Source organism: Quercus lobata, chromosome 2, assembly GCF_001633185.2.
Source record: "Quercus lobata isolate SW786 chromosome 2, ValleyOak3.0 Primary Assembly, whole genome shotgun sequence".
NCBI lineage: Eukaryota > Viridiplantae > Streptophyta > Magnoliopsida > Fagales > Fagaceae > Quercus > Quercus lobata.
In genome coordinates, this window is record NC_044905.1 from 21,991,684 (window position 1) to 22,016,775 (window position 25,092).

Consider the following 25,092-nt stretch of genomic DNA (forward strand, 5'->3'; position numbering starts at 1 on the left):
AGATTCCATGTTAAGGGTGTTCCCAGTTTTCATCCCTCAAAGTCAATTATTTGAATTTTGGGCGATAAGAACAAATTAAGTAAGGACAGAGCTAAGATTCCAAGTTAGGGGCTGTAGTCTAAAAAAATAAAAAATTATCTTGAAACTCTAATTCGTATTAACAAATCAAGGAAGATATATATATATATATATATATGTTAAGCTCATATATAGTAAAAAATATATTATACTAGAATTATATTATCCTTTTAGTAATTATGGACCAAATTACATTATTTGTTTTTCCACTTGTATCTCTGCCATAATTGTAATCCAAATTAGGTCATTGGCTTTAGTTTTCCCACCCACCTACATGCCACCATTTTTATTTTTGTTTTCTTCTGTTTTATTCTCCTCCACCTATTTCTTATCTTCTAGACCTTTTTTTTTCTTTTTTTTTTTTCTTCACCTTTTTTACATCCACACAATTAATCATTTTTATATTTCTCCCTTCTCCTTCGTCACTTGTTTTGTTTCATCTTCTTCCTTTTACTTTATTTCGTCCATCGTAAACTCTCTCTCTCTTTTCAATTCAGCATCTCTCACTCTATCTCAGTTGTGTTTTTTTTTTTTTTGGGGGGGGGGGGGATTTAAGGACTGGACTTTTTTTATTTTGGTAAAATTGGTAAATTGGACTAGTTTTTGTAACTTTCCTATTGGTGATTTTGTTATTAGGCTTTTTCTTTTTTTTTTGGGAGTATGTTATTTTTAATGGTGGCTAAGTGTAACTATTAAACCATATTGCTAAATTAGTACTTATATGTATATAGTAATAACTTTTTATTTTTATTTTAGGGGGACAAAGCCAAAGAGTGGCTCCGTATTTTGGATTATGGGTGATGAAATATAACTTGGTTTTCACCCAATCTAAACACCCTCTCATCTTTTAGGAATAATGAACTACATTCCAATCTAAACTCAGTTCTTATATGCTCATAAGAAACTGTCTTTGGTTTATGCTGTGTCCCTAATCTACAACCATGCTTTTGCTTTTGTTCTTCTCTACCTTTCTTATTCAACCTTCTTTGAGCTCCGTGATGGACCCTATCACCTTCTCTTTCCCCACATTCAATCCTGAAAGTTGCAGCAATGGAGAGCTTATTTGCATGGGTTCAGCGACTGCAGTCGATGGATATTTGAGCATTACACCGGAGCCACAACACGGCAATTTCACTCAGCTAAAAACCAAGGTTGGCCGGGTTCTGTATTCCCACCCTATGCTTGCATGGCCAGCCAATATCTCAACCATCTTCACTGTTAGAATTTCTCCCTTCCAGGATTCAACTGATTCAGGAGATGGAATGGCGTTTATTATTGCACCAAATCATGATCCGTCGCCACCAGATAGCCATGGCTTCTTTCTCGGAATCCTTGATCGGTCAACTGAAGGTAAGTATATATATATATATATATATATATATATATTCATTTATTTATATTAATATTTTAATGTTTCTGTTTGGATTTTAGACTTTCCTGGAAATATAAATTGCATTAATTTGGGATAGAAAAATACATCAAACACGCCTTGAATTGATAGAAAGACTCTATTACCACACACTATGATAATCACTTCACAATTATAATTTTTTGTGGGGTTGGTGGAGAGGGGGAGAAGATTGGGGTTCAAGTTTTTATAAGAGAGTTTTACACACTTAGGGTTTGTTTGGATACCACTTATTTCTAAAAATTAAAAACATTGTAGTAAAATAATTTTTAAATGTATGAAAAGTGCTGTGTGACTTAATTTTAAAGAAAAAATTGCTGAATAAAGGTACTTGTAGATCTTGTGAACAGTGCACGGATCCAGAAAAAAATGCTTTCACTGGAAAACGTGTGAAACACGTTTCCCAAATGGAGGCTTAGACTAAGTTAGAGTAGAACTCTATATCAAGGTAAAGCAAAAAATAAAAAGAAGAAGAAGATAGAAAGACTCTTTAAATTGACTAAAAGAACATGACGACTAAATAAATAGGCTATAGAAAAGGAAAAATTACTATTACACATTAATTCCATGTTTGGTTGGATTGATTTTGGGGAAGATGGAAAAAAAAAAGTGAGAAATATGGGAGAAAATGGGTGGGAAGGGTGTTTGGTTGGAAGAGAGAAGGGGGGGAGAGAATTGGTGAGACTTAGAACAACTTTGCACCCACCGAAACTTCATCTCCCCAAATAGAGAAAAAAAATGAGGGTGGAAATAAAGAGCAAAAGCTCATTGGCATTTTGGACAAAATTACCCCTCCATTTTGAAAAAATTGAACTAGCTACTCCACATTCACAAGCTCATGCGCTCTTCACCCAGCCATGTTCAAAAAATTGAACATTTTGTCTTTTTTCCCTTGGCTCTTCATCGAGTCCTGTTCACAAAGTTCTTTTTTGGTTTCTTTTCACGTTATTTATCTTTTTAATTTTTATTTTTAAAGAAAATAGTTTATATTCATGAACTTCTTATGATTTTTTTTAAAACATTTTTTTATTTTTTATGAAGTATTCATTGATACATAAATTTTTAATAAAAATATAATGAATTACTTTTCTTTTATCTAATAGAGACATAATAGTAATTTTTTATCAATTTTATTTTTTATTCTCTCATTTTTCTTCTCAACAAAACAAAAAAGTTTTCCATCTTTCCATCCTCTCAACCAAATACATACAAGAGAAAACTAAATCTCTTCATTTCTTTCACTTTTCTATCCCTCCAACATTTTCAATTCTCTCACTTTTCTACCCTTCCAGCCAAATGGACCCTAACTACACACTCGTGCACATAATGTTTATAATTTCACATGTGTTGTCTGCAGTTTTTAAACATATTCACATTTAACATACAAAATGAATGATGTGTACAAACGATATATACAAATAAATGTGCAATAATCAATACAACCTAACATTTGCATACTAATTAGTTGTGATATATATATATATATATATATTAGGTTTTTCATTAAATTCAAATACATAATTGTATTGAATTTTGATAATTCACGAAAATTAGTAGGCTAAATGCTCTGGACTTTACCACGGTTAGGTGACCCTAAAGAGGAAGAAAATAATTATCGGAGGTGATTGGGGTGAACTAGCCAAGGATCTTCTGACAGTTAAGTCAGTTCTCTCTCTAGATCATAAGAGTAGTGAGTGGATGAATAGTGAATACGTACCTTAGCTGGATGAGGCTTGGTCCTTTTATAGAGAGTTTGAAGTGGGTCTACTTGTTGGACGCCACTATCATCAAGGGGGATATGTGGACTTAGTGGGGAATGTGGAATGAATTTTGGGAATTCACCACATGTTTCGAGATGTGAGTTAGTGGGCTAACCATTTGAGATTGTAGAAAACACTCGAAAATTTACTAAGTGTTAATTAGTCGTCCATACTTGAATATTGTATGGACGACAATACTTTCCTTGGATGACTAGATCCTTGCTGGACGACCAGTGACCTGCTTGCAAGTCTTTATTTTACGTTTGTGATGTGTACTTCTTCTTTCTCCTTTTTGAAGGTTGTTTTGGACATTGCTGATCTTGGACACTATGGATGAAGAATACTTGTTGTTGATCACCATCAGTTACCCCTTTGTCCATAGGTTGTCTATGCCTTCATCGTGCTTGTTTCCTTTTTCTTTTTCTTTTTCTTTTTCTTTTCTTCTTTTCTTTTCTTCTCTTTTTTATTTTTACTTTTTATTTTTACATTGCACTTTCTGATTAGTTGATGGGTCATACACGTGGCGTCAAATGACTTGGTGAAATCAACCGATATAGATGCTGCCATGTGGCTTGATCAGAGTGGTTAGGAGGTCGCGTCACTTCCTTCCTTGAAAAAATGGCCACATGGCGTCTTCTGTTGGTTCGTGTTGTTTCAATGAGCCACCTGATCCCCTATAAATAGCTCAATCTCTCTCTTACCCTCTCATTTTCTCATATTTTCTTCTCTAATATCGTTCGTCCTTCGCGCCTCGTCTAGGAGTCCTCCTTCATCCTTAGTCCTCTTCATCTAGAATCAGGTATCATCTCCTTCCTTATCTAAGGTTTTCTTCTTTAGAGCTTTCTTTATGGTTGAAATCATAGTTTCCTTGTCTAGTGATAAGGATGACAGAGAGATAGATGAATATCATGATGAGAGTAATTATAGTAATAGTAGTAGTGATAGTAGTGGGGACAGTAGTGGTAAGAGTACTTCCTCGGACAAATGGTATTTGTTTGGTACTCTTGGAATTCCTTTAAAGGTTTTCTAGGAAGAAATGAGGAAGAAGGTATCATTTGAATTGTTTGCTGGTCCGTATAGTTCTCCTACGTCGTTCATCACACCTTCTTCTGATCAAGCGGACGATGTGTTGGAATGTTCTGCCATGAACATACTATCCAAAATTAAGGCAGATAGGCTTCATACACTTAGGAATATGTACCAGATTCCTAAGGACGTTCACACTCGTCTTCCTACTCCTAGTAAATGGTGTTGTACTCCAAATTCCCCTAGAGTTGGTATATACAAATCCTACCTTTTAGGTGGTTTGAGGTTGCCTTTAAACACTTTTGCTAGGGAACTCCTCCATTGTCTAGGTATTGGACTCAACCAACTTAACTCCAATGGTTGGAGGATAATTGTGGCAATGCAAGTTCTGTGGAGAGAAGCATTTGAAGGTAATCATCCTCTCATGGTGGACGGGTCCCTTTACTGTTACAAACCTGCTGAAATCTACAAATCTCTTGGATTTTACCAATTTTCAGCTAGAGACTCTGGCTATAGGATGATTGAGTCTCTTCCTACATCTGATTGACTTTGGAAGGCAAAGTTTCTTTATTCCTGGGTTTTGGGCTAGTGACCCAATTGAAGTAGGAAGGGGTGCCTTCCCTCCTTACACTGGTGCTATGGGTCGTCTACGTTCTGAGGGTATGTTATCTTTGATTTAGCTCGTCTTGAACTTTTATATTCTCGTCTAACACTTCTCCTCTTTTTTCAGCTGTAGCTCGTCCATCTTTAAGTAATTTTTACCTTGAGCACATTCAGAGAGCTCATTCTTTTGCTGACAAGAGCTTTCATTCGCTTGTAACTCTCCATCATCTAGCATCTTAAGGACTTGGACCCATCCTTTCTCCTAAAGCTTTAGCACACGAGGCCACTACTTGTCAAAGTAAGTTAAGTTTTTATTTTTTTTATTTTAAATTTTTGTTTATTTATTGATGTTATCTCCTCTAACCTTCGACGATCCTTTTCAAGACTAGCAACTATGAAGGAAAACAAGGAGAAAGAGCTTGCCAGCGACGATGAGGTCGTCCAAATTGAGGATGTTGCCCCCATCTAGACTCGTCCAAACATCTCAAAGACATTAAAGTTAGTGCCCCTTGGCTCTTCGAGAAAGAGGAAGGCCGTATGTAGGATGGTTGATGTAGGGAATCTCCCCAGTCATTGAGGCTCAAAAAGGCCTATGGTGGATTCGTCCAGCCATGGCAAAGCTCCTGTCATCGAGCTTGATCCTTCTCCAGTTGAAAATCTTGTTGTAGTCCTTCCTTCTGAAGTTCCTTTTTCCGAGGCTCTCTCTCGTCCTGATCTAGGGTTTTCCACAGTCCTTCCTGCCAAAAAGCCTACCATTACTTCTCACACTCTTCTAAGAAGTGAGGCCTTGGCCTGGAATAGGTTCAAGACGGTGTTGAAGGAAGACGATGCCATGGCTTTCTATGACATGTCTGTTAAAGAGTTTGAGCGCTCCACTGTCCATGATTTGTTTAAGGAATTTTTCGTCATCCATAACAACTTACCAATTTTATTGCCAAGTGTTTTAATGTTTTGTTTTGCAAGTCATGTCCAAATTTATGGTGGCCTCTAGGCAAGCCATAAACTTAGACAAAGAGAAGATAAGGCTGGACATGAAGGTTCTTGCTATTGAGAGGGAGTTAAGCAAGCGAGCTGGAGAGAGGTTGAAGCTGGAGGACCAAGTGAAACATTTGGAGTTCGAGGTGAAGGAGTTAAGAAACTTGGCTGAAGAACTCCGAATTAACATCGCCGACAAGGAGTCTCGTTTGGATCACCTTCAAAAGAAGAGTGACAAATTTTCCTCGTTTATGAAGAAGGCCAAGGACGAGGCAATCAAAGAGTTCAAAAGCTTCTGATGCCTATACAAAACTCCTAGATGAGAACTATGCTATTGGGTTTAAGAACTTCCGTTAGGACGCACGTGAAGCTTTTCCCAGGGTAGATTTTGATTCTATAAGGCTTTGCATGGCAGTTGAAAGTTCTTTACTTCCTAGTAGCTTCGAGGATGTTAATGTTGAGGATGATGCCACCACCTCTAATCTCCCCAAGAACGATGGTCATCCTAAGGATGATGCCCAAGTTTAAGGACGAAGCCCTGACCAGTTTATCAAAGTAGCTTTTCCTTTTTTTATTTTATTTTATTTATTTAATTGTTTTTGCAAACAATTTATTTGAATGAGGTCTGTTGTTTTGGACCATTTTAATTTTCTCTTAAGTACAATTACTCCATCTATGGTTTTGAATGTGAGTTTCATACATTCGCCTTTTTAGGCTTAACTATCAAGGGTTTTTGGATGTTGGTCGTCTACTCTTATCATGGACAAGTTAACTTATTCATATATCTATGCTCGTCCAAAGTTGGATGTTTATTTCCATTTTTTTGTTGTTGTTCTTATATGTTCGTCCATGATTTGGATTTCTCCTTTTCCTGTTCATACATATTTTTCCACGGTTTGGACATTGTATATTTAGGGATTTTGGACTTTGGTTGCCTATAATTGTTTATTTTATTGCATGCTTTTGCTCGTCTTTCATTTATTTAGCACCAACGACTATATGTGGGAGGTGTTCATTCCTTCCCTTATTTTTTTACCTTAAGGTTTTCATCCCACTTTAGCATCAACGAGCATGCTTTTGGTGTTTTGCCTTTCCCTCGTCTAAAGTAGGCTTAAGACGATACGTCCCCGCTTCCAGGGATTTTACTCATCCATGGCTTTTAGCTTTTCTAGTGGACTTTGATTTTGTAAAGGAATAAAAACACTTAAGTAGAAAATCTAAACTGCTTCATTTACAAACTAGGAACTTTGTACATAACATAAACTCGTCCACAAACATTGCACATGCCAGTAGCTATTACTTTTTAGGGAATTCAAATGGTAGAAAACATATAATGCTGCTAAAAAACATAAGTGCTAAAAAATAACATAGACAGACTACTAGTGGTAACCAATAGTCTATAGGGATTAAGTTCGTCCATGCTGACCTTTTTGATGAGTCTTCATTGATAGTACTTCCGCAGGTGCTCCACATTCCATGGATGCTCCAGCCTTTGTCCATTCAAGACTTCTAGGTAGTACGATCCTCATCTTTTAGAGTTGATGACTCTGTATGGTCCTTCCCAATTGGGTCCTAACTTTTCATGAGCAAGATCCTTAGTAGCCAAGGACACCCTTTTTAGGACGAGGTTTCCAATGTTGAATTGCTTGGGTTTGACCATCGCATCGTGGTGCTTGGTCATCAAGTTCTTGTAGCGTGCTACCTTCTGTTTTGCATCCATCCTCACCTCGTCTAAGAGATTAAGGCTCAAATGAAGCTACTTCTCATTCTCTTCGTCTTGGTAGTGGGCCACCTTAAAGCTTGTTAGTCCAACCTCTGCGGGTATCATTGCATCATTTTCATATGCTAACCTGAAAGGAGTTTCTCTTGTGGGAGTCCTTACTGTCATCCTCACTAGGAGCTCGTCAAGCTATATCCCCTTTACCTCCTTAAGTTAAGCCTTGCTTTTTTTAAGTAAGGATTAGTTTGCAACTTCTGCCTATTCGTTTTCCTGGGGATGGGAAGGTGAGGAGTAGAGATTCTTAATTCCAAGCTGTTCACAAAGTTCTTCGAAAGGTGTGCTGTCGAATAGTCGTTCATTGTCTGAGACGAGCACCCTAGGAATTCCAAAGCGGCAGATGATGTTCTTTTAGATGAAATTTCTAACGTTTCGTTTAGTGATCTTTGCTAAGAGCTTTGCCTCCACCCATTTAGTGAAATAATTAATTCCCATATTAAGAACTTTATTTGCCTAGTTCTCACTAGGAAAGGACCAAGGATGTTAAGTCCCTATTAGGCAAAGGGCCAAAGGGCTATCATCGGGGTAAGATACTCTGATGGTCGTCTAGGTATGTTACTAAAGTGCTAACATTTTTCACAAGCCTTGACATAAGCCTTGGCATTTGCTTGCATTAATGGCTAATAGTAACCTGCACGAACTATCTTGTGGACGAGGGACCTCTCTCCTGAATGATTTCTACATGCTCCTTCATGTATGTCTCTCATGACATAGTGAGACTCGTTTGGAGTCAAGCATCTTAAGTAGGGCTAAGAAAAACCCCTTTTATACAATACCTTGTCCGTAAGGATGAATTTTTCTGCTCTGACCATTTGATTCCTTGCTTCTTCTCTATCCTTAGGGAGGAGTCCATCCTTGAGATAAGACATAATTAGAGTAGTCCAGTTGGCTTCTCCGTCCATTTGATGCACCTTGGGAACATCTATACTCGAGATATACTGGACTTTAATCTGATCATCCACCAACTCATCTACAAATGTTGTTTTAGCCAGGTTGTCAGCTTCCGTGTTTTCTTCCCTTGGGATTTGATGGAACATGGTCGTTGTGAAGCCTTTGATGCAATGCTTGACTTTGCTCAAATATCTTTTCATTCGTTCTTCCTTGGCTTCCCATGTCTCGTTTACCTAACCTATGATCAGCTGTAAATCTCCCTGGATGATTATTGACTCGGCTTCTAGTGATTTAGCCAATTCCAAGCCCTAAAGGAGTGCTTCATATTTGATTTCATTGTTGGTTGTCTGAAATTGTAAATGTATTGCATACTCTAGACAATCTCTTTCTGGTGATTATAAGATTAGTCCAACTCCTCCAGCATATTGTATAGACGAGCCATCCACATGAACGACCCACAACCTTGCCCCATTTTCTTCATTCTACTAGTCATGGGCAGGAGTGAATTCTGCAATGAAGTTCACCAGTGCTTAGGCCTTTATTGCTTTTCTTGGCTGATACCCTATATCAAACTTATTGAGTTCAACTACCCATTGAATTAGTCATCCAGCTGCTTCTAGCTTGTTCATGGCCTTCTTAAGTGGATGATCTATTAGGATGTTGATGACATAAGCTTGGAAATAAGACATGAGCTTCCTTACTGTTGTCACTAATGAAAAGGCTAAATTTTCTATTGACGGATATTGTCCTTTAGCTCCCCTTCTCACCTTGCTAGTGTAGTAAATGGGCTTTTGCACATTTCCTTCTTCCTTGATTAAAGCTGAGCTCACGCCATGAGGAGATACTGCTAGGTATAGGTACAATTCTTCACCCGGCTTAGATGGACTCAATAAGGGAGTTGTAGTGAGATACTCTTTAAGATCCTCGAACACTTGTTGACATTCGTCCATCTATTCAAATGATTTCCTTAACACCTTGAAAAATGGAAAACACTTGTCAGTAGTTTTTGAGACAAACTTGTTAAGTGTTGCTACTCGTCCAGTTAGGCTTTGCATTTCTTTGACATTCTTCGGTGGCTCCATGCCCAATATTGCTTGTATCTTGTCAAGGTTTGCTTCAATCCCCCTTTTTGAGACCATGAATCCAAGGAACTTTCCTAACGAAACTCCGAAGGCACACTTACTCGGGTTCAACTTCATGTTATATCGTCTAAGCGTGTCAAAGGTCTCCTGAAGGTCTTCCAAATGAAATGCTCCTTTGTGCTTTTGACCAACATGTCATCCATATATACCTTAACGTTTCACCCTATTTGTGGACGAAACAAATGATTGACCAACCTCTAGTAGGTCGCACCTGCATTTTTCAACTCAAAAGGCATCACTTTGTAGTAAAACAAACCTTGGTTGGTGATGAATGATGTTTTCTCTTGATTGCCTCGTCCATCTTGACCTGGTTGTACCTTGAAAATGCATCCATGAAGCTCAACAGTTGGTGCCCTGTTGAATCTACCAATTGGTCAATACGTGGTAGGGGATAGATGTCCTTAAGGCATGCTCTGTTCAAATATGTGAAGTCCACACACATCCTCCACTTGCCATTAGCCTTCTTGGCCATCACTACATTTGCCAGCCAATTAGGGTAGTAAACTTCCCAGATGAACTCTGCTGTCACTAGCTTTTGGACTTTTTCTTTGATAGCATTGTCTCACTCTGGAGTGAACACTTTTCTCTATTGACGGACGGGCTTGTAGGACGAGGATACATTTAGACAATGGGTAATAACACTTGGGTCAATCCCAGGCATATCTTCATGATTCCAAGCAAAAACATTCGTACTCTTCTTAAGAAATTAGACAAGATCCTGTTTCGTCTTCTCCCCCATGCTTGTTCCAATTCTATTAAACTTCTCTAGGTTGGATTCGTCCAAAGGAATATCTTCCAATACTTGAATTGGCTTGGAAACTTATTGACTTGGCAACTATTTTTCTGCTTTTAATATTCATTGTCTGCATCTGCTAATCCATTGCTAACATAGCCAAGTAACATGCTCTAGCTACCAATTAGTCTCCTTATACTTCTCCTATGCCATATTCCATTGGGAATTTAACGGACAAGTGATAAGTAGATGTTGTAGCTCTCCAACTATTCAAAGTTGGTCGTCCTATGATGGCATTGTATAAGGACAAGCATTCTACAATAAGGAAGTTCACTTGCTTATTGATCTATCATGGGTAAAAGCTGACCACACTGGTAGGGAAATGGTGTCCACTGGTAGAACTTTCATTCCTCCAAACCCAATCAGAGGCACATTCAATGGACAAAGTAATTCCTTACTAATCCTCATCTGCTAAAAGGTTGGATAGTAGAGGATATCTACAAAACTCCCATTATCTACTAACAATCTTCTTGTTGTGTAATTTGTGAACGTCAAAGTGATAATGATAGCACCATCATGAGGATGATGTAATCTCCTTACATCTTCATCTATGAAAGTAGTTGCTGGCTCGTCTGCCCTGGATGTCCTTGGCGGGTGGCAAGTGAGTTGAACATTTGAAACTACCTATAAGTAAGTCTTCTTGGCTTTGGACGAACTTCCAATTGATGTTCCTCCCACAATAACCCTTATTTTTCCAAGTGGTTGACGCACTAGTTCTTCTGCTTTGCCCTTTAATGGTAGCCTTTCGTCCTTGTGGTCTCCTCCAAGGAAATTCTTTAACTTTCCCTGCTTAATAAGAACTTCAATTTGCTTTTTTAAGTCGTAACACTCGTCCGTGTTCTGTCCATGATCTCGATGAAACTGGCAATACTTGCTCTTATTTCGCTTACCGGGATCCCCCTTCATCTTTTTTGGCCACTTCAAGGATGAGTCATCCTTGATTTGCATCAGCACTTGGTTGAATAGGGCGTTCAAAGGCATATAACTTGATTACTGTCCTAAGGATGATCCTGCTTTCTTACCATCTCTATCTCTCTTTTCTCCTATCTTGGCCTTCTTTGGACAAGGGCCCTACTTTGCATGACGTGGATACTCAAAATCTGCTCATTCAACCTTTTTATTCCGCTTAGCAATGATCGCATTTGCTGCATTCATGAAACTTTGGGCTGAATGAATCAGCTCAGCCATCGTTTATGGCTCTCAGTCATACAACTTGTGAATGAACAGATCTAAAGTGACTATGTTATGGAAGGCTGCCAACAAGATTTTGTCATCCATTTCATCTACCAACAAGGCTTTTCTGTTAAAACGGCTGATGAAAGATTGCAGTCTCTCATTCTCTCCTTGCTTTATGTTCAGCAAACTGGATGAAGAGCACTTGTGCCTTTGACCTCCGACAAAATTGTTGACAAACAACTTACTTAACTCCTAGAGGAAGTTATAGCATTTGGTGATATTTTGTCGAACCATACCCGAGCTGGGCCTTTAAGTGTGGTAGGAAAGGCTCTGCACATTATCTCCTCTAGAACTCCTTGGAGGTGCATAGCTGTTTTGAATGTGACAATGTGATCAATGGATCCCGCATTTCATCATATGAGTCCAAGGTAGGCATTTTGAACTTGGATGGCGAGGGGTGACGAGTGATGGATGTGGTAAAGGGATAGTCAATTCTGTGGACAAGATCATCCACATGGTTCATCCTTCTCATGGAGTCCCTCATCTCTTCCATGGCCTTCTTCATCTAATTCATCTCATTCTCCAAATGTGGCACCTTATGTGTGACGGTGCCCCTTGACTAATCTCCGCCTTCAGCATTATTTTTTGCGTCTTCAGCCTCTGAGCTCTTCCAAGGCCCTTCAATATGACGTTGACGACGTTGCTTGTGTTTGTTAACTTCTTGAGTTAACTCCTGATTTTGGTGCATTAAGTCTACCATGGTAGCCGCCATAGATTGCAACTATTACTGGACGGACACTAGTAGCGGAGTAGACGCTAGTGGTGGTGCACGGTTGGGATGACTGGAAGCATTTCCACTCTTTTGTGCTTTGGACTTGCGGCCATTGACCTAGTCCAAACCATGCAGCCTTTTGTCTTAGAAAGCAACGTGGTTAACACTTAGAAACTTTCCCATAGATAGTGCTAACTGATGATGCATGAAAATCAGTAAGTTGAATGCTCCAGACTTTCACCATGGTTGGGTGACCTGAGAAGGAAGAAAATAACTATCGAAGGTGATTGGGGTGAACTAGCAAAGGACCTTCGACAGTTAAGTCAATTCTCTCTCTAAATCACAAGAGTAGTGAGTGGATGAATAGTGAATACATACCTTAGTTGGATGAGGCTTGGTTCTTTTATTGAGAGTTTGGAATGGGTCTACTTGTTGGGCGCCACTAACATCATGGGAGATATGTGGACTTAGTGGGGAATGTGGAGCGAATTTTGGGGAATTTACCCCACGTTCCAAGATGTGAGTTAGTGGGCTAACCGTTTGAGATTGTAGAAAACACACAAAAATTTACTAGGTGTTTATTAGTTGTCTATACTTGAATATTGTATGGATGACCGTACTTTCCTTTGACGACCAGATCCTTGCTGGATCACCGTCAAATTTAATCCTCTTTTTATGTATATTTTTTAAGTGTAATACCTTAGGTTTTATGATTAAATGTAAACACATGGTTATATTGAAAAATGAAACACAAATAGTAGTAAGTAAAAATTTTTAACCAAACTAGTTTGAAGCTATTTTACTTCAACCTACTATGTGGGAATCGAAGAAACTATTCATATGTAGTTTTAATCACGTGATTTTTTTAATGAGTCATTTGACTTATTTAAATAATATACATAGATGATCTTATTAATTGTTACGTAATGAGTTGGAAAAGATAGCTCAAATCCAATTTTGAATTAAACTTTGTCCATAGTAGTAGTATATTTTCTAATGCTAATTAAATTCAATATAATTATGTGTTTGAATTAAGATATTATTTGTAAGACCAAGCACCAAATAGTTAGAGATAAACTTTCTCCAAATCTACTACTATGTGGCCCAAGTGGCACAAATCAATTGTAGGCTCATGTACTTGTAGAGCAAGCATATTAACATTTGGTTAGACTAGGTTTAGTCAAGGTATATAAACCTTACATTAGGTTCATTGTAACACAAAAGCTTAATATCATCAATATATCAATATAGAGCAGTAAAGGATTTTCTCACTATAGATATTTGTGTGTGCTCTCTTTTTCATTCTTTTACTCATTGCACAATAACTTTAATAAGAGCCAAAGTTCAATCTTGGCTCTCAATTTTTATTTTTCCAATAGAAAATCCACCCATTAGTTCCAAACAATAGTGAATCAATAATCACATAAGCTCCTAGAGTTGCAGTCAATGATTCGCACCAAGAAAACCCAATCAAGATTCAATCTGTGTTTTCCCTCTTTAGATATGTCACACTGGCACAACCCACTATAGAGGCTAATTTGCCACTATCCTTAAGTCTAATCATGCAGCTCTACAACCTTGTTCAATGCCCTCTCAGACATGGATGGTGGTAGCTACATCGATCCTCTTCAGCCATCGAACAAAGATTGGATCTTTCCCTTGTCACCAACACAGATCGACATCGTCCCTCTTAGAAGGTTCAGATAGTTCTCACTTTTCCTTAGGACATGCCTCCGCATATGTTTTGCAAAACAAACCAAGTGCATACAAAAGCAAAAGGAATGAACTCGTCTTTACAATCATGTATGCAATTGGATGTTCTGGTTCTATAATCTTATCAACAAGACACATGCTCGAGAATCTAAAAGTCAAATAGCCCAATTGGCTTTCCTTTAAGGTCTATTTGATTGGAGGAGTGGAAAAGTGGGAGGATACAAATGAGGAGGGGATAGAAAAGTGAGGGGATAGAAAATATTTAGTTTTCTCTCATTTGCATTTGGTTGGACGGATGTAAAAGTGAAGAGATAGAAAACTTATTTGTTTGGTTGAGAAGAAAAATGAGAGGATGGAAATGAAGTTGATATAAATTTACAATTATGTCCTCATTAAATAAAACAAAAAAATAACACATTTTTTTAGCAAAAATTTTGTGTATGTCCCAGTGGACCAAAAAAAAAAACTGATGTGGAATCAACCAATATGCAAGTGCACATGGGCATTTTTATCCATGTGGACTTGCACATTCCCTCCCCCCCCCCCCCCCCCCCAAGTTTTCTCTCCATTTTGGAGAGAAATTTTTGGTGGGCCCAGTGAGAAAACACTTGGGCTCCACCATCTCTTTTCCCTCTCCCCCTCCCAACCAAACACCCTCCAAAATGTTTTCCCTCCTCATTCTCTCTCTCTCTCTCTCTCACTCCTTCCTCCCTAAAGTCCACTCTACCAAATACACCCTTAAATTTTAAAATTTTACATATTATAGCTATTCTTAGTCCACACTAGGCTCATTGGCCCAAGTTTTTCCACTTGGTACAAACTTGCAAGATTTATGGCTACTCTTAAGCAACATAAGGTGGAGTCATGGCTACAGATTTAGGGAGTTCGCAATGTGTTCTTTAGTTGGCCTTCATAGTTCATACATGGGTGGGTTAAAAAAAACAAAAACACGAAAACAAACACAATGCTATTTGGTGTGTTACTGGGTTCCCACATATATTTTGTCTTTTTAGTAACATAATTCTATGCAAGGTATTGGCACAGGATCTTATCTGCCTCAACATTCTGCTATGCCAACTAAGGCACCATGCTAACCAGATGTCAGTTTCGTTATTAGTGTCATGTCAGCGATACAACATCTTGCTATGTCAATCAAGTAGCATAGGTGCCATACCAAGCTATACATTCAAGACCTTCTGTGTCGTTAGTGTCATGTTAGCGACACAAGATCTTGCCTTGTCAGTTGAGCAACAGAGGTGCCACACCAAGTTATACATTCAAGGCCTTCCAAACTCAAGTTTTTACCTTTAGTTTGAAGGGGTGTTAGACATATTATGGCCCAAGTAGCCCAAACCAATTGTAGGCCCATGTACTTGTAAAGTATAAGCCTATGTTAATTGGTGTGTTACAAGGTTCCTACATATAGCATAGGTGCCACACCAAGCTATACATTCAAAACCTTCTACGTCATCAGTGTCATGTTAGTGAAACAAGATTTTGCCATATGTTAGTCAAGTAGCAGAGGTGCCACACCAAGTTAAACATTCAAGGCCTTCCAAACTCAAGTTTTTACCTTTAGTTTGAGGGGGTGTAGACATATTATGGCCCAAGTAGCCTAAACCAACTGTATACCTATGTACTTGTAGAGCATGAGCCCATGTTATTTGGTGTGTTACTAGGTTCCCACGTATAAGTTGTCTTTTTAGTAACGTAACACAAGATCCTATTTGCTTCAACATTTTTACTGTGCCAACTAAGGCACCATGCCAACTAGATGTTAGTTTTGTTATTAGTGTCATGTCAATGATACAAGATCTTGCAATTTCAGTCAAGTAGCATAGATGCCACACCAAGCTATACATTCAAGACCTTTTATGTAGGCCTATACATGGTGCGGTGCGGTCGGTTATGGGAATTTTTGTAGCACACCTATGTCTACACTAGGTTCGGTTCACCATAGTAGTGTAGTGCGGTTAGTTCGATGCCAAAAAAAAAAAAAAAAAAAAAAAATCCAAATTACATCAGAATCATCAAACAGCCCACACAGAAATATAAAAAAAGAAACTCAAATATTAACAAACAAACATGTTCAAAATATTTCTCTAATACCCACACAAAATTTTCAAACAAATTTACAATTTTCTAGAAACCATAGCAAAAGGAGAAGATAAATAGCCTAGGTCTTGAGCATTATATAACTCCACATACCTGGTAGAAAGCATAGTAGCCAGGTATTGACAAGTGAGCTTCAAAACATTCTTTAAAATTTTCTAGATAATAACCATGATAGAGAACATAGAGGAGAGAGGGAAACTTGGAAAACAGTGGAATCAAGATGTAGACAACGGTGGCGGCGAGAGAGAGAGAGAGAGAGAGAGAGGGAGAGAGAGGCAAATGACAAAAAGAGAGAGAAATCAATTGATCTAAAAAATAAATTTTAGAATTTAACCTAGACTCTAACTAAAACGTCGTCATTTTGAAGTTGAAACTAAAATTAATATTATGTCCAAATCGACGTCGTTTTGTATCAAATTAAAAAAAAAAAAAAATATATATATATATATATTAATGAAACTATGTCATTTTATAACTCACTTAATTTAACTCTATTTTCTCCTCTTCTTCTTCCTTCACCTTTCATGCCTCTCTCACTCTCCCTTTCAGAGTTTCTATTTTCACGCCTTTCCTCTCAATCACATTGCATAGGTACTATTAAGATACTGTGTGTGCTGTGCTTAGTAGTGTGTGTGTGGTGCTTAGTAGTGTGATGAGGTGTGCCTATTGTGGTGATGAAGGGTGCATGTACTTGTGCTATACTGAAGCATATGCAGTTAAGTGATCAGATAGTGAGAGTTAGTTAGGAAGCTATTAGGGTAGTTACATTTGTTAGTTACTGAGATTGTAATTGTATATAACCCCAATGTTGGGATGATAATATATAGGCTTGGAATCAATTCAGTTACTTTCCTTATTCTATCTTTTCTTGTTCTTAACCTATTGGAGGTGGCTACCCTCAAAGTAACCAACATCTCATTCTTTCCATTCCCCAATTCTTGCCATTACTTTCTTCAATAGTCAAGCTCTTAGCAAGTACTCTCTCTCTCTCGAAATTTCTTAAAACTGAAACTGGATTATAAATCATATATGTATATGTTAAATTATATATATATATATATATATATGTGTGTGTGTGTGTGTGGTGGTCGGTTCAATTACTCATTAGAATGCAAAATCCACAACCGCTCGCCTCACCGACCATTGTCGGTACTTGGAAATTGCCTTTGACCACTATGCCATACACCTCTAGTGGAGCTTTGTAGGGTGTGGTTCGGATTGGTGCAAGCCAATTTTGTCGACTGTGGGCGAAATCTGAACAAGCTTACCTCTACATCATCAGTGTCATGTTAGATATATTATGGTCCAGACCAATTATAGGCCCATATACTTGTAGAGCATTAATCTTTGGTTGGTCCATGGTTAGCTTAGGTTTAGTCAATCATTCTTTAATATATAAACCCTACATTGACTTTATTGTAACACAAGTGCTTAATATCAATATGTATTTGTCAAAAGTCTTTTCATTGTGGATGTAGGCCATATAGTGGTGGCTCCACTTTTAATTTAGGGTGGTCTCCTAACTTGCAAAAAACTCTCTATGTGTGTGTTTTACGCATTATTTTAAACTTCAAAAACTTGAATTTAAACAATTGATTGATGAAATGACTATTAATCTTTAATCACCTTGAAATTTTGCAAACATGGAGAATATACCAAGATAATGTAATTTAACGGTGGATTTGTCAAAATTTTCATCCAATTAAAAAATATTGAGTGATATAATATTGTTTAAAGTCACACCATGTGTAATTTGAATCCAACTCATACACACACATACACACACACACACTAAACTAACCTATTTTGGCCATTCTAATAAAAATGTTGAATACTCTAACTTGAGAATTACAAAAATTTGAATTCAACAAAAATAAGAATAATGGTACATCCAAAACATTTTCAGTCCTTTTCACAATAATGTTACATCTAAAACACCTTGACATGTGGTAAGATGTTACTGATATAACTAGACCAAACAACAAGAGGTGAACAAATTATTCAACACTAAGCCTATTCAAAAACAAGAAAATAAAAATTTTGAATCTTTCAAATTTGTAACTCATTCAACCTATTACATAAAAATAATCCATAATTTCTTCTTTTTTTTCACCCTTAAAAAATGGTATTAAGAGAAATACTATGGTAGTGAGTTCTTCTTGGTGGTGCCGGTAGTTATACTCTTTTTGACTTTGCAATCGCAACAATTTTTCTCTCCTTAGTGACTCGGTTTGCAGTTGTAACAAAAATCATTCATTTCTCTCTCTCTCTCTCTACATTTTTTGCTTCTCTATAATCATTTTAGAATATCTATAACTATATTACACTCATCTCATCATTCTCAGTTTCCACTTTATCTCCTTTCAGACCCTTTTTTCTTTCTCTTTGTTAGTAGAAATAAATTGTAATACTTAATTTATTTTTTTTTTTTTTTTTTTTTTTTTTTTTGTGATGTCGATTTTATTTATTTATTAGATTTTGTATAATTTAAGTTTCTTAGTGATCACCTTAAAAAATATTCCTATAACCACCATTGAGGCCGAATCACGTAAACATTTGTGTGTGCTCTATTTTTTATGATTCTTCTCATCATTTAATTATCACATAAAATCACACAATTTTAACGCTATGGATGTAAAACACAAACCAATTCTTGTCTTCATTATAGACTCAGGAATATAAGCATATACTAGCTGCCTAGAGTCAACGAACTTGGAGGTTTGGATCACAGGGAACTGAGCCAATTGATCAGTTTAATTTGTTAGGAAAAAGCATTTGAAAATATATTTTAAGTGTCAAATAAAATGGAAATGTAGGTGTTGTTCGGCAGTTAGCTGTGGAGCTTGACACCTTCAAGAATGAATATGATTTAGACGGAAACCATATTGGCATTGACACAACAAGCATGACAAATCCGATTGCAGCAAAGAGTCTTGACTACACTGGCATTGAGCTCAAAAGTGGAAGAGATATCAAGGTCAAAATTGACTATGACGGTTGGAAAAAAATGCTTCAAATTTCAGTTGGATATTCTAGGAAACCATTAGTGACCGTTCTCGAACAATCAATAATCATGTCTGACACAGTTCCAAGCTCCGTTTTCGTGGGCTTTACGGGTTCTACGGGGCTCGTCTCAGAAAGTCATAGGGTCATTGATTGGGTTTTCACATCAGTGCCATTGCCATCCTCTTCCATCCACAATGGGCATGAAAAGGACAACAAAATCAAGAAGATCGTATTGGTTAGTGTTACAACATGTTTCATGGCTTTGTTGGTTATAGTGACTTGCGTGTTTCTTCCATCTGTTTTAAGAAAGCTAAGGAAGAAAAATCAGAGAGATCTAGATATAGAAACTCAATCTAGGAATGCAGCAAATGTCCCTAAGATGTTTACGTACAAGCAGCTTTCAAAAGCTACTCGCAACTTCAGCAAGGAAAACTTGTTGGGTAAGGGTGGATTTGGAAGTGTTTACAGAGGTATTATCTCGGTTCCTCCAAAAGTCGTAGCTGTCAAGAAGATTTCGGCAACCTCAAAACAAGGTTTGTTACTTTGTTCTAATTCTATTGCATTGTTTCTTGATAATATTCTTCACGGTTTAGATTGATCCATTTGAAATTGATATATTAAATATTACTAATTTGAAGTTATATATGAAATAAAATCTTTAACAATAAAATGGACTTTCTCCATTTGAGGATCTTAACAAAATAATAAACCGTGAGTACATCATATTTATTTTGAAACAACAAAATACTTATGTAGTTCCTATAATTATATCCGAATTAATTCCTTAATTTGTCAGGATTAGTTTTTGTGCTTACACTTGTTTATTTTACTCTTCAAACTAAAGGTGAAAGAGAGTATATGGCAGAAATATGCACCATAGGACGCATGCGGCACAAAAATATTGTGCAACTACAAGGTTGGTGCCATGAGGGAGAGAATCTACTCCTAGTGTATGAATTTATGTCAAATGGTAGCCTCATGATGTGTTGACCGTTTCATAGGAAAGGAGTTTCTTGACTGGGAAACTAGGTACAAAATATTGACAGGGTTGGCCTCGGCATTACTGTACCTGCACGAAGAATGTGGTAACCCTGTGGTTCATCGAGACATTAAGCCCAACAATGTAATGTTAGACTCTGATTTCAATGCTCATCTTGGTGATTTCGGTCTTGCAAGAATTCTCCAAAATGATGCCTCTGTTACAACTATGCTAGCTGGGACTCCAGGATATTTGGCACCAGAAATAGGCTTCATAGGAAAGGCTACCCCAGAATCTGATGTGTATAGCTTTGGCATGGTAGTACTTGAAGTTGTGTGTGGGAAAAGATCAAAGGATACCGTGGCTGAATATGGTCTAGTAGACTATGTATGGAATTTATACGGGGAAAATGGATTGGTCGAGTGTGTGGACCAAATGCTCCAAGGCAAATTTGACGAGGAGCAAGTGAAGAGGACATTGATTGTAGGGCTTGCTTGTTTGCATCCAGATTCAATGTTCCGGCCCAAGATGAGAAGAGTGGTGAATATTCTTATGGACCCAAACGAGCCCCTAATGAATTTGCCAGGAAATCGACCTAGTGGAGTATATGTTGTTTTCCCTACTAATTCTTCTACTTTCCCAACAGCCACTGATAGCTCTGCATTGCTTCAATCATCTACGGCATCGCTTATGAACTCAAATGAGCCCTTAATGAATTCGCCAGGAAATCGACCTAGTGGAGTATATGTATTTTTCTCTTCTAATTCTTCTACTTCCACAACAGCCACTGATGGCTCTGCATTACTTCAATCATCTATGGCATCGCTTATGAACCCAAACGAGCCCTTAATGAATTTGCCAGGAAATCGACCTAGTGGAGAACATGTATCGTTCTCTTCTACTTCTTCTACTTCCACAACAACCACGGATATCAATTTTGGCTCAAAAAGTGGCCCTGCATTGCTTCAATCATCTATGCCATCGCTAGATGAGATTGAGGTCCAATATGACTAGTAGTGACATAATGTTTTTGTCTTGATATGATTGATTCTCCCATGAAACTATTGAGCTGTACTTGGTAGAATTTGAAATTAAAATGAATGGCTAAGGATGGAGCTAGGATTCCAAATTAGGGGCTGTAGTATAAAAGAAAAATTATTATGAAACTCTAATTAGTATTAACAAATCAAGAGAGTCAAAATAGTACTTTATTTATATATATATATATATATATGAGAGATAGGTTCAAGTTACATCTAGTGTAACTTGACTAGAGTTACACCTATTTTAGACCGTTGATTCTCATTAAATCTAACGATCAGGAAAAGACTACCTCTCACATTATTAATATGTAATTATTACTCCCTCCGTCCCACTTTGTTTGTCCTCTATTCCATTTTGAGATGTTCCAAAATATTGTCCTGTTTCTAAAAATAAAAGTCATTAATTTACTAATGTTCCTATTATACCCCTATTAATTTACTAATTCAATTTTTTGATAAATTTATTTAAGGATAGTTTTGGAAACTTATACATTTTTAAAAGGTAGACAAGACAATAAATGATGTTCCCTTAAAAAGTTTGACTTTTCAAACAGGACAAACAAAGTGGGACGGAGGGAGTATTTATCATGGCTAACTCATTTAAATTAAATTCCCCACATTCATAGCCTTACTATTAATAATCATCTTCCTATCCATCAAGCAAATCACCTCGGCAAAGATTGAGGATTGGCAAGCAATATTGATATTAGATGCAGCTGGTAGTTTCAAGAGGTTAATTGAACAAGTAAATTCAGCAAAACACCTTGGCAATGATATTAAAATTATGTACATTCAAGCAATATAATCTGATTCTATCGACCAATAGTTCAATACTCTAATATACTAATGTGAATTCCTGCAATATATTCACCACCAATGGTCCAATATTACACCAAAGAAGGAGGAAGCAAAAAGAACTATTGAATATTGATGAGATGTTTACAAACATCTTCTATTAATTTCAAGGTCGGATTCTATTGACGTAATTGAACAGAATTAGAAGTGGGCGGGGAGAATAAGATTTTTTATTTTTTATTTTAAATAAGCGGAAGATGATTATTAAGGAGAGAGAGGTTGTGAATGGGGGGGGGGGGGGGGGGGGGGGGGCTTAATTAAAACGAGTTGACCTATCAAATAATAATTACATATTAATGATGTGAGAGGTCGTATTTTACTAACCGTTAGATTTAATGAGAATCAACGGTGTAAAATGGGTGTAACTCTAGTCAAGTTACACTAAGTGTAACTTAAACCTATCATATATATATATATATAAATAATCTCCACATTGTGTAATCCCAATATATAAAGCTAATATATAGTAAAATAAAAATATATTATGCTAGAATTATATTATCTTTTTAGTAATTATGGACCAAATTACTTCTTTTTTTTTCACGTTTATCTCTACCATAATGGGTTCCAGTTAGCTCAACTGGCAAAATCTCTGATGGTTGAATAAGAGATCTGAGGTTCAATTCTTGTCTACACCAAAAACCGATTGATGTCTTACTCTGATAATAAAGAACTATCATCAGGAACGGACGCTATAGGATGAAACTCTCTCTAAAAAAATATATATATCTACCATAAATATAATCCTAACTAGGCCCATGGTTTTAGTTTTCCCACCCACCTACATGCCACGGTTTTTATTTGTGTTTTCTTATGTTTTATTCCCCTCCACCCATTCCTAATTTTCTAGACCTTTCTTTTTCTTTTCTTTTTTTTTTCTCTCCACCTTTTTTGCATCCACACAATTAATCATTTTTATATCTCCCCTTTCCTTCTTCACTTGTTTCTCTTACTTCATTTCATCTTTTTCCTTTTTCTTTATTTCGTCCACTGTAAACTCTCTCTCTCTCTCTCTCTCTCTCTCTCGTGTCCTTCAAAACATCAATTCTGCATGTGTTTGTATACTCAAAGTCCGTTTGGGAATAGCTTATTTAGCTAAAACTAAAAACTATTTGCTGAAAGTATTGTAGATAAAGCTAAAAGTTGGTTGAAATAGTACAATGAGACCCATGAATTGTACCAAAAAGTGCAATGAGACTCATGAATAGTAGCAAAAATAAGCTGAATAGTAAAAAAAAGCTGTCTTTTTCAACCAATGTGAAATGTAACCTCAATCTGCTATCGTGTTGTGCTGCAGTGACACCATAGCAGATTTTCTTTCTGCTATAGTGTCAACAAAATTAATTGGGTTAATTTTTGTAACAAAATTCAGGATAAATTATAGTGTCAACAAAATTAACTCAGCTAACTTTCAGGTGTTATTAATTTTTGTAGCTTTCATGATTTTGTTATTGGGCTTATTTTTTTGGAGTATGCTATTTTTAATGGCTTATTTTTATTGAATCAAATTGCTAAATTAGTACTTATATGCATATACTAATAATTTTTTCCAACTTTTAAGGAGCTACTGGCTACTGCCCCCCAAAGCCAAAGAATAACTCCATCCTTGTGTATGACTACGTAGTGCAAAGGTTCTTTAACTTTTTAAAAGGATAAAAGCGTATTTTAATGTTGTCAATGCAGTAAACCTTGGATGATTGTGAGATACTGGGAAGCTGAAAGCCAAAAGAAATAAATTTGAAAACGAAATCAAATCACAACATGCGTTTGCCGGGAGACAAACCCGGGTCTATTGCTTGGAAGGCAATTATCCTAACTATTGGACCACTTTGGTGTTGTTGAAGGGTCTATTAGTGCCCTAAAAATATCCAACAAAATAATGAGCCTCATGATTCACATCCCAATTGGAGGTTTCTGTTTTAGGCGAATAGAGGAAGGTTATTACTCCGCAGTATTTTCCCCTAGAAAATAAAAATCAATGGGAAAGTGGTGCTTACCATGAACCCGATCCTTAAGTCTCTCTTCTAAACATATTTTACTTTCCATTTTGCCTTTTTGACCTCTCAACTTCATACACTTAGTTGACTGTCTTTCGGACCTTCATTTTTAGTGTTATTGGTATTGTTTCCAAATTTCCAATTATGCGAATTTTCTATTATTTTGGGGCTATGGTTGAAAACTTATTCCAAATGGAAGGTGGGTTTTTTGAATTGGAAATTTTCGGATATGTTTTCTTTCTACTTTGATTGTGGTCAAACTTAATTTGCAAAACTTAACAAAATTTGCCAATGTTTAGATAGTGTTTTATTTATTTATTAATGATTCTGCAATATCTCACTTATTTTGAGCTCGATCTGTGCTTGTAAGCAATCTTTTTAAAGAGAATTTCATCTTCTTCGCATGGATCTCGATTTACCCTAATTAGATAAGTCGAATTTTGTTTAAAAATTGGTTAATAATGGTTAAACCAAGTCAAAGTGGGGTGAACAAGGGTCTGAGATAGGTTTTGGCATTTTTAACCATAAATTTGGTCCTTCTAACTCCACTCTTCACCTCTCTCTTGCGCACGTATCTAGCCCAATATCTGAGACAATTCATGTTTGCCCATTAATCACCACAATTAAAAAGAATAAAATAGTCTCTCTCTTTTTCAATGTGGGATTAAACATTTTCATTAACTCCTCATCTTCCATATTCACTCCCACATCTTTACATTTATATTGTAACATTTATTCATTTTAATTATTTAATATTAAAATGCTCCAACAAGGATCATAAGCTTCAACATTGAAAAGGAAATAGTTTAGATCATTATCTAAGGCCCTTAAATGACCGCTTAGTGATAAAGGAGGTAGTGGTGCGAAGACAGCCATGAGATTGCTTGAAATGTGCCACCCTTGAAAGAAAGTGTTTTGAATCATGTTTCTACCTATAAAACATGTCCAAAGTGATGCTCACGGCTCACCTTCCTGGAAAGAAG

General features: G+C 36.8%; 1 protein-coding gene across 1 annotated transcript; it reads left to right on the top strand.

Moving 5' to 3' along the window:
• The first annotated feature begins 506 nt into the window (after positions 1-506).
• LOC115974967 (L-type lectin-domain containing receptor kinase IX.1-like) lies at positions 507-21,343 on the top strand. Its single transcript, XM_031095564.1, is given in 5 exon segments — positions 507-1,229; positions 1,317-1,428; positions 19,046-19,768; positions 20,080-20,213; positions 20,215-21,343. Coding segments are annotated over 5 exon segments (2,193 nt in total). The 5' UTR covers positions 507-1,019; the 3' UTR covers positions 21,229-21,343.
• Positions 21,344-25,092: the final 3,749 nt, after the last annotated feature.